The sequence below is a fragment of the Phalacrocorax carbo genome, chromosome 3, assembly GCF_963921805.1.
Source record: "Phalacrocorax carbo chromosome 3, bPhaCar2.1, whole genome shotgun sequence".
Lineage (NCBI taxonomy): Eukaryota > Metazoa > Chordata > Aves > Suliformes > Phalacrocoracidae > Phalacrocorax > Phalacrocorax carbo.
The window spans coordinates 111986605-111997416 of record NC_087515.1 but is presented as its reverse complement, the minus strand read 5'-3'; the positions used below and the strand labels follow the sequence as shown (position 1 = coordinate 111997416).

Sequence of the window (10812 nt, the reverse complement as noted above, 5' to 3'; positions counted from 1 at the left end):
GTGATTCTGTGAAATTCCATAGGAGATGGAAAAGCTGGAAAGGGAAGAAAATTGCCTGGAAGAAGTTTATTTTGTAGGATTATATGCTCTACTGTAGTGGCTTACCTGTTTTTAAAAAGCATCATAAAAATCAAGTATTTCCATACTTTACAGACTATGGAAAATGTCTACTCTGAGTTAAGTGTCACTTAAACTATATCAATGCTATAACAAAAGGATTTGGGGACAAATGTTAAGAGGTTATTTATATGCCTTACCAACAACAACAACAAAAAGTAGTATTTGATGAGAAGAGGAATACTTTGTGTGGAATCCTAACTCTACTAGATTCCAGTTTTGACCCTTCAGTGGGACCATCTTTCATTGCCTATGTGAATTAATCACTGGTGGGAAAATATTGTTCCTCATATGGATAGGGTACAAGTAGAAGAGCACAAGAAGTCAGTGTCTTGCCTTTCCCTAAATGAGATCAGACGGCACAAGGATATCAGGAGTTGGATTGATCTGTAGCAGAAGGGGAAGAAAGTACAGAACTGTACAGAAAACTCTGCCTTCCTGGCCTCTGCATTCCCAGTGTTTGTATGGTTCCCTCATTCACAGGAGGGAAGGAGCTACTCTCTGTGCCTGGTGAGAACACAGCTAACACCTGAGGGGTGGAAAGTTATGATACTGGAATAAGGAGGTGGGTGATGAGGAGCTCATGAAGTGAGAGATTAATATACATTTTGGTATAAACTCTGAAAAACAGTAATCTGTTGAAAACAATTGAAAAATCCATAAATCTCAGGAGGCTAACATAAGCAGTGTCTGATCAGACCACAGCTTCTCTTATGCATATAAGATTATATGGATGCTGGAAACATCAGTACGAGTCATCCTTGAGTAGTGGCCCATATGCATACGTTTGGGTAGCGCAGCATGAGCACTTTTCAGCTCAGCAGCAACTCCAGGGATTCATTCATCCTCCATCTGTTCACATTGCACTTCTATTGCATAAATAAAAATGTGCTTTATGCCCTTAACTTCTCCCAGTCTTTCAAGTGAATCAGTGTTTTGGTGCAAGATCTAAGTGGATTTAGCTTTTAATTTTCATAGCTTGCTCTTTTGCCTCGTATTAACAATTTTTGTGCATGTAAGGAAGTTGTCTACCTGAGTGTGGAGAATTTATTAAGGTAACAGGAGAAATAACGCTTTAAAAAGTGAGCAAAAGCACTTGCAGCACGCTTTCAATTGTATGTTTTGGGATATACAGGAAGCACTGTCAGATATTTCTTGAAGAAGCTAACAGTGATGGCTCTCTGGAGAGGTGGAAAGTCAGTGTTGTGAAGATTTTAAACCAATGCGTTGACCCTTTGGGAACCAGTAACCATAGAACTAAGCAGGGGTATGAGGACTGTATTCCTTTTCCTTGCTGTTTTATTGCTGTTTGCCATCCTTTGATGCCATCCTGGGTTTAAGGTAGGTTCCGTGATCTCTGGGGAAGAGGTTATTACTGTAGTCATTAGAGATCATCTCTCATCCAGTTGTCCAAATGAATTAAGAAGCATCCATTATCATGGATTTGGACGAATGCAAAGGTTGAAAGCGACCTTTTGCAGTCACTGGATGCATTTTATCATCACAAAAAGTACAGACTGAAGATCCTACGTTCATGAAGATCTTAATCTGTTCAAATGAGCGTGGTCGTAAACACTTTGGCTATGGCCTCGGAAGCCCACAGCTGCCTGTGCCCTGGCCTGACAGCCTGGCCAGGGCTGTGAGGTGAGTTTTCAGAACACCTGCAAAGCTGCTTAGGTGCCTCTCTCGTAGACCTCCCTCCGGCAAACTGGTGAACATCAAGGTTCGTAGCGAAGTGAGATGTTTTGGTTTTTTCCCTCCCCTCCCTGTTTATCAGCGGTTACTCAGCTCCCCCCTTGCCCAAGCCCTGTCAGTGAGCGCCTCCTCCCGCCGCTACCGCCGGGGGGGGAGGGGGGCGCCGCGGAGCGCGGTGCCTCACTGCCGTCAAGGCTCCCGGGCAGGGTTTTTTGGGTCCCCGTTATTAGCTGCTTAGGCCCTGTTATTAGCGCCACGGTTATTATCCCTGCGGGCTGCCCCAGGCGCGCCTCCCGCTGCCCGCCTGCCCTCACCCTCCCCGGGGCGCGGCGTCCGTGCCCGGCGGCCGGCCGCCGCCCTCCCTCAGGGCGGTGGGCGGTGCTCCAGCGCACGTGATCAGCCCGCGGGCGGGGTGGTGGGCAGAGCGCGGTAAGATGGCGGCTGGGGCCGGCGGTCAGTGAGGGGTGTTGGGGGCCGCCGCTTCCCCGTCAGTCACCGGCTGGGCCCAGGGAGCCGCCCGCAGGGGCCGAGTCCCGCCGGCTGTGGGGTGAGTCGCATGGGGAAGGTGGGGAGCGGGGGCGGTGCAGGCCGGCGGAGAGGGGTGCGCCCGGCTGCCAGACAAAGGGCGCCGCGGGGCCCCTCTTCGCCGCCGCGTCCGGCGCCCCTTCGCAGCGGCGGGGCCGCGGGGGGGCTCACGGCCGTGGGGTTGCGTGGACCCGGTCCCCGCCCGGGGCGGGCTGGAGGGTGGTGGGACCGGGAGCGACGGTGGGGCCTGGGCCGCTCGCCCTGGCCAGCCCCGGGGCTCGGGCGGCGCGGGGTGCCGCGGACGGACGGACTGGGCCCACCCGCTTCGGTGGTGGTGGGGACAGCCTACCGGGGGGAAGAGGGCCGGCGGGGTGCCGCTGTCAGCGCCGCCCCCGGGGCGGGGGGGGAAACCTTCGTACCGTTTTTCCTCTCCTTTTGTTAACTCGGAAAGGTAGATATGAGCCCGGCCTGGCAGCAAAGCCCGGCGTCTGATTTCCGAGGTAAAGAACCACAGGATGGTTGAGGTCGGAAGGGACCTCCGCTGGCCTCCGGTCCAGCCCCTGCCGGGGGCTGGTTGCCCGGGGGCGCGTGCGGGGGTCTTTGTGCGGGGACTCCGCGCGTTGCCCGGGCAGCCTGCGCCAGCGCGCGGCGACCCCACGCCAGCGAGGCCTTCCCTCATGTTCAGGCGGCACCTCCTGTGCTCCGCAGTTCGTGCGCCTGTCACCTCCCGTCCTGTCACGGCGCGCCGCTGAAGGAGGTTATCAGTTAGTTGCATTATAGAAATAGCAAAATCTGTCGAGGGTAGGGCTTTGTTACTTCTCACATGTGCTTCAAAATTGGTTGGGAAAAGTGATGTCCCATCTATAACTTCTGATATGAGCATGAGTAATGGATTGGTGGGGGGAATAACACAGTAATATGTGTTTGAATCGTGCGATTAATTAGCTGATCCCCCCCATCAAACGGTAAAGAAATGGAAAGATAAAAAGGATCAGAATGTGTAAGAAACCCCTTGTCTATTGGATAGGCATCTATTTGTTCTGCAACAGTGGCTGTCTAAAGTAATTTGGTTATTAAGAAATTAAAATCTGCTTGAAATCCCATGCGACCACAGCTTATGATATATGGCTATGTTAATTTAAAAATCTTATTAACAGAAACATGTATATCACACAACCAACTTTCCTTAGGTGAAAATACTCTAAAAGTTAGGTATTTTTTTTTCCATAGAATTTGTGTCTCTGACTGACAAACTTGATGTTATGATGCAGAGAAATGCACTGGCTTTATGAGATGTGTAAGGTAATGTTGTAGACTTTCTTGCTTGTGTGTATTTTGTACGGGTTTAGACAGAATTTATTTATATTGGTTGGGATAATTTTTTTAAAAACTTAATTTTGGTACCTGTTTCTGTTCACTGACTTTTACTTGAAGTATATAAAACCTGAAATAATATTTTGTAGGCCTAAGCATTTTGTACAGGAACTGAATTTTCTCTTAGAATCCAGACGTTCATAGCAACACCTTATTGTTCATTGACCGTATTTAAATTCTGTCTCAAAGGTAGGCTAGTTTCTTTTATAAGGTTTAAATCACATTATCAGATACTTCACAAACCCTTTCTTTTAGCTGATCTTTTCAAATAGGATAGAACATAGACATATCTGATAGTTGCTATCAGATGACAATGGTGACTTCTTGTTTAAATGCATATTTGCATCTTTCCAGTCTTTTGTATATAATCCCCAGCCTCCATTGTTTATTTTTAAAAAATAATAAATCTATTAGTACAATATTTGGAAATGGTCGTTGCCTTGAGTGCCTAAGGTGGAAAAAGAATGACTTGCATATCTCCCCCAGAGATACGATGTAAACTTGGGGTTGTCCTGTGCAGGGACAGGAGTTGGACTCAATGATCCTTGTGGGTTCCTTCCAACTCAGGACATTCTATGATTCCAGTTTCCTGTATTTCTCACTGTATACTGGAGTAATGGTTACAACCGTAGGGGCCTCCTTTTGTGCAAACCTTTTTCAGTTCTGTTGGTCACAGGCTTCAAAATAAGAGTGTCCGTGTCTCTATCTTTAGTTATCTTTCTGTGTCTTTTAATATTTTTCTAGTTATACTATTCGTTCTTTGATATAAAGTAATGAAGAATAAGGTAATCTATTAAAATGTTTCTCATCTGGATAACAGGAGCATGGCTAAGAGAAGTAGAATAAATGTTCCGAGATAAATAAGGAAAAGCTGAAAATCAGCCTAAGGTCATTAGTCATACTGGAACTTCAGGCATAGGAGAAGAGGTGTGGGTGTAGGCTACTTGTGGAAACTTAGAGTTGTTATTTCTTTCCACCTCTGAATACCAGAAATTAATACTTTAGAGACTCATTTCAACTGTTTTGAAAATTTGTTCTTTAAACAGAATCATGGTTGACTCAGTCCTTATAGGAAGAATAGCTAAAAATATTTACTGCTTCGTGTGATGCCTGAGTTGTGACCTCTTAATGTTTATGAGGTATGTTCGTATAGCAAGTAATGACAATAAGGTGTCATAAAGGATTGGTAATGCTTGTATCAGCACGATTCTTGGCAGCATGAGTAAAGGTGATGTTCCAACATGTTTTCCATTTTTTATACCATCATAAAGTATTAAAACATTGAGCATATGAAACCAACTTATGTTAGTCTTTATCATAAAATTTATATGTACGATTCTTCTGTATTCCACATTTCTTTAAATTCTTATGTGGAAAGATGGCATCTCTAGTTCTTAGGGAAACATGCGGTATTTCACCCTTATCTGATTTGTACATGCCTGGATTTCAGCAGCAATGTAATTATTTTCTTTTACAGTCACTGAAAGATCTGCCATGTTGGGAAGGTAGCTTTTGTATCTGGAAATAGAAGGAAACATGTTGAAAAGGTGACAATTTTTTTTCATTGTATGATAATAGGTATGAATTTTATGTAAGTCACTACGCTCTTTCCCTATTGAAAACAAAACAAGCAAAGAAGGTCTTCTCAATAACACTAGTGTTTGACCAATTTTTATATTTATTCATAAATGATCACAGCTCACACAATGAAATATGGGGGAGAGCTATGAAAAATGTGGTGATATTTGGAAAATTTTGTGTATAATAATGTTAATGTAGTTAAAAACTCATACAAGATTGTGGCAGTGCATGAAATATCTGCAGATTTGAGTTATCACGACCTCTGTAGTCAGTATTGGTGCAGGTGAGAGAAACTAAATTTTTGTAAATCAGCAGATTTTTTCAGTCTTTCCAAAACAGTGATAATGTCTGCTTCAGCTCAGGATGCAAGAGCCTTACACAAACAGGTTAATCCTTGCACAAACATTACCTTCACCTGAACATTTCTGCTCTTAATTTTTTTTTTCATAGTTCTTGGTGTGATGCTAGTCTTATAAAAATACCAGAATTTGCGCCCCGAGAGCATTCTGAGATTTCCAAGCTATGAAGTTTGTATTGTGAGTGAAGAGCTAGTTTGTGGGCTGGGAATCGTCTTGCTTTGGTAGGAGAAAAAAATAACAGCGTTAATCCTTAATAGATAGGGGATCAATTTCCAAATGAGATCCTAGTTTTAATTGAAAGTTTTGTTATAGATTGTGAAAATACTTCTGCTCTGTCAAAGAACAAAGTAAATACTGTTAATTGATCGGTTAAGGACTGTATATGTATTGGATCCTCTTGAATGGTACTAGTTTTGCACTAGATTTATTAATTTTGGAAGGGATTAAGTTATCATCCTTTATTTTTGTAAAGGATAAGCTATATTAAGGTTAGTTTTTTTGTTGTAGGGTTGTTTGTTTTAAAAAGTATACAAATGTATGTGTCAGGAGCTTTTTCCATTGAAGGGGCCAGAATGTTACTTACCTGTTTAGAGACTACCTCAGAGTCTTGGTTCGAAGTATTTGTGATAATTTAAAAGAAATCTTAAGCGTGGGAAGAAATCACACCTTAATGTCCAGCACCCACGTGGGCTTTGAGTACAGTGCTTAATTTTCATAATAATAACATAAATCTGATTTAATAAAAAGTTGGGACCCTGGCTGAACTCAGTTTATATTGACTTGCTGTCATGAGTGAAAATATCATGAATGAACTTCAGCCTAATTTCAGCCGTTTATTGTTCTTGGGGGAAAAAAAGGATAAAGCTTCTAAAAATCTTAACACCAACCTTTTTTATGTGTATTTGTTGGTGGGGTGGTGGGGGTCTTTAGTTTTGGCTAGGTTTTCTGTTTGGGTTTTTTTTTTTCTTTATTTTGTAAGTTTTGTTTAAGGATGAGAAGCATACTAATGCGTAGATTAACCAGGTGAATTCAGGTTGCATTTTAGATGGAAATTTCTGTTACTGACTCCCTAAACAGTGCTTTCCTAAAGCCCTCTAGTGATGTTAATCTTTTGGATGCCCTAAGAAGCTTGCTTGAAAAGTGGCAAATGAAAGCATGGGGATATAAAATTCATAATTATAATATTTGATTTGGTGGTTCTTGTTTTTATAAAACAGACAGTTATTAATTTTAAGAAGGGAATATTATGTGACAGTGAAGTGTAGGTGACAAAGAGTATTAATCTACGCAGTGATGGTTCACACCTATAAAGCTTTTATCATTTCAAAAACATGGAGTTTGTAAATGCAGCTCTAGATTTGTTCTTCAGCATCAGGTATTTTGCTGTTAGTCAAAGGTTTAAGTTGCCTCTGAGGATTCAGATCTGCATTAAGGCAGAAGCTGCGCTGTCTTTAACTGATTTATGAAGCAGGATACTTATCTACAGTGCAGCAGGGCTGCTTTTGCCTTTTTGAAATATGACAGCAGGGAACATCAAGGGAAGAATCTTACGTTGAGGAGGAAGCAATGCTGAATACTATCTTCCTTTTCACACTCGCTAAGAATTAATTGGGAAAATCCTGATAGCAACTGCAGAGTATAATTCACTTGGTGAGACATTGTAGTCATGTTTTTCTGATGATTTTTAATGTAGTTATCAGTTCAGTATTTGGTATGGAAAACAGCGTGCGGATTTAAGGTACAGCTGCAGGAGAGGAGCTGAGACACTGTGTAGGGAAATCAGAAAATGTCTTTGAATATCCAGCATCATTTTAAGTGCCTGAGAATATCCAAGACATCTGCATAGGGCTGTAAGATACTGGTGCAGGCTGTAAGGGAGGTGGTAGGCTGTTCTGGACTGGCAGCTGGATGCCAGTGACTTCTCTGGTATTTTTGTATCTGAAATGGCTGTAGGAGCCTCTGTGTGGGCACTGAGTCACTACAATCACTGCTTTTTTTCAACCTTTCATTTTTGGTGTGGTTTAGTGTGTTGTATTTTTTTTAAGTTTGCAACCTCTCAATTAGTTGTTCCTCCTACTGAAAAAAATAAAGACAATTATGACACCACTGTTGTACTGCACACCCCGCTTTGCATGATGGTACTTTAACTGAACACTAAACATGACAGACCTTTTGTGTTCTTAGTTTATTTATAACTTTCTTGTGAGAGAGACTGGCTATTTGCGCAGTGCCTAGGAAAACTGTTGCTGGGCTTTGTATGCCAAATGTAGATTTCTATTTTTTTTAAACTGATTTTAAGTTTCGGTTTTAAAGGATGTCTGAGTGATATGATTTGATTTGTGTATTTTGACATGGTATGTGGACATTTGGTGTATGGAGAGTTCAGATGCCTAAATCCTTTTTGGAATTTGTCCCTTAAACTGCAACCTGGCTTTTAAGCCCAAATTTAACAGTGGGAGTCGCAGTTCCTCCTTTTTCCGCTCTCCTCCCTCTTGTGTTCTGCTTGCCTACCTAAAATGCACGTAGTTTATAGTTTCTTTTGTTTCTCGACATCTGTGTGTACCTGAAGTTCTACATGTACCCAGAGCTGCTGCCATCTTAACTGAACTGGGTGTGTTGGCTTCTTTGCCAGCATTACTATGAAAAAGGCATTTCTGTATGTGGGTTCTCTGATGGCTGTGGTGCTATAGGTGAGCTCGGGTCGTGCCTAACATATCCTGACAGCAGTGTGTTTGTCTATATACACTTACTTGCTAAAGGAGAAAGGATGGTGGACGCTGTTACAGTCTATGTAAGCAATTTCAAGTGAAGCTAGATTGTTTGATTTAAATCTCTAAATCTAACTTCTCCACGCTAAGTGTAGTGAAGTCCCTGCTGGCTTCCTCTCGTCTCGTTTTGACTAATGTTTCACTTCAGCTGGGAGTGCAGAAAAATTCACTGGCTGCTTTTATGTGAGAGTAAAAGTTAGAACATTTGCCTGGGAAAGCCACTGGTAGAGAATAGCCTAACCTGTAAGCTTTGGCTACCGCTAAACTGGAGTTTTTTGCTGCTATCACATGAGAGAAAGCTGAAGAGAGAGCAATCATCACCTGCTGGTGAGGAGGAAGGTGATGGGGTGTGGATGGAGTCTTGTGTATAGCCCCACAACTTGTTCTGCATCCAGTGAAACTTAAGTTAGGTGCAACAAATAACTCAGCTTCTGGAGCCGCATGCATATAGATTCAGCGCAGTAATGCTACTGGTTCTCTCAACTTACTAGCCCATAGCTTTTTAGGAAGTTTTAAGTGGTTCTTAATGGCCTGCCTTAATAAAGAAAAACCTTTCCTGTCTTACATATTAGAGGATAAAAACACATTAACAGTCAACAGAAGCTATGTTAAGTTTGACTAGCAAGTTCACAACATGCCATCGCATACAGGCGTGTCTGGATAAAGCTGATGATAACTGATTTAATAAATGTTGTTTCTCAGAGTTCTGTATGGCTGTGATTTAGGGATTATTAATGTATTTCATAATGCAGAATAGTGTCAATGCATATGTACATAAATAAATATGTAAATAAGTAGCATATATGAAGTCTGTAACATATACAGGTATTCCTATAACGTAATATATGCTGAAAAATTTATGCAAATGAAAGACGCATTCTAAATGGAAGATGCATTCTATTCAACACACATATTTAGACAATACTTAAAATTTGAATAATTTCTGTAGTTTGCTAAGAACAAGAAAGATTAAGCAATTGACTTTTTCATTGAAACATAGTGCATTTCAATGCATATGTCTCCACAGCATTTTCGTGGGGAGAATGGCGGGCATTTGTACCCAACCAATAACTGGTAAAGCATGTACAAATCATGCTTTCTCATGTCGAAGTTAACTCTTGTAGCCTTTACTTATGCTTTGCTGCCTTTTTTTTTTCCTTTCTTGAAATACAGATAAGCTTTGTAATAGAAGCATTTTAAATATTGTGTGAAGATGGCAAGTCTGATGAGTCAGAGTCTGTTGACCTACGTAGAAGAAGGAAATGTTCCTGCTCTGAAAGCACTTCTTGAGAAATGCAGAGATGTAGATGAGAGAAATGAGGTAAGATTTTTTTTTTTTTTTGAAAGGTGAGTTTCATGTTGCAGCTTATTAATTCTGTAACTAATAATCAGGGAGATCACAATGGCTATTTAATATACAAATTTCAGTTTTATTTTCAAGTGCTTACCTTTGGATGGATTGAACGCACAGTATTCTCTGTCGGCACCTCAGTATCTTTCATTGTATTTGTTTCTGAGTGTTCTGAGTTGGAGAATGCGGCTCTGTCCTTACTTTGTGAATGGAGATTGTACCTGTATTTCTGCGGCTGGGAATTGTTTCTTAGTTCAGAGATCCAGCTGCGTGTGCATTCTTGCCCTGTCCATTTTAGGGTGAAACCTGGGATGGTAACAACTCTTTCCTCACCATCTGATTTCCAGGCAAGAGAAACTTTATTATATGATCCAAATAGGAGCATATATTGCGATTTACTCTGAGCAGTTGCTCATCTGGATGAAAAATATGTATCCAAAAAGTAAGTCTAGATGTAACCAGAAGAATTAAATTACTTCACCAGGATTACACGGGAAGTCTTGGTACACAGTAGGGAGTTTAAATGTGGATTACTCGAAATCCTGCAATAGTGCAATAATTGTTAGCTTCTGCTTTGTCATCTGATTTAGTCTGATGCGAGCATACTGCCACCAGCAATTTAAGTGAATGTGCTGCGGTTTCGTTATACTGCACTAACGATTCCTGAGAGTTTCTCGAGATATTTGATTCATGCAAATGTCTCTTGCTAGTGACCGTTTACATTGTTTTGCACAACGTTGAAAGTTCAGGTTATCTTCATGCACTATTAAGTCTTCTCTGTATTTTACAAATAAGTTGAGGTGATCTGGCTAATTTATTTCATCTTCTGTAGTAAATTTTCTAGTTTGTAAGCATCTGGACTTCTCTTTCATCTGGGTGTACAGCTTGTATCATCAATTTTTATTTTAGGTCTGATTTCCTAAATAGCGTTGTAGAACTGGAACCTTGTTGACTTACGTAACATATTCAGGGAATCATATTCACAGAAAAATTCAGGATAGAAGGGTCCTCTGGAGGTCATTGGATTCAGTGCTCCTCCTAA

General features: G+C 41.6%; 1 protein-coding gene across 4 annotated transcripts in view; it reads left to right on the top strand.

The window, feature by feature from the left end:
• The first annotated feature begins 2200 nt into the window (after positions 1-2200).
• KIDINS220 (kinase D interacting substrate 220) overlaps positions 2201-10812 on the top strand; it is an 83083-nt gene continuing 74471 nt past the window's right edge. Inside the window, exons 1-4 of one of the 4 annotated variants that reach the window (XM_064448003.1) lie at positions 2217-2359; positions 3568-3639; positions 5189-5258; positions 9593-9740. In XM_064448003.1, the coding sequence (XP_064304073.1) occupies positions 9633-9740 (108 nt within the window). In that variant the 5' untranslated portion in view covers positions 2217-2359; positions 3568-3639; positions 5189-5258; positions 9593-9632. Of the gene's footprint in view, positions 2360-3567; positions 3640-5188; positions 5259-9592; positions 9741-10812 lie in introns of all 4 variants that reach the window. The other 3 variants (XM_064448004.1, XM_064448005.1, XM_064448002.1) reach the window with 3 other exon arrangements.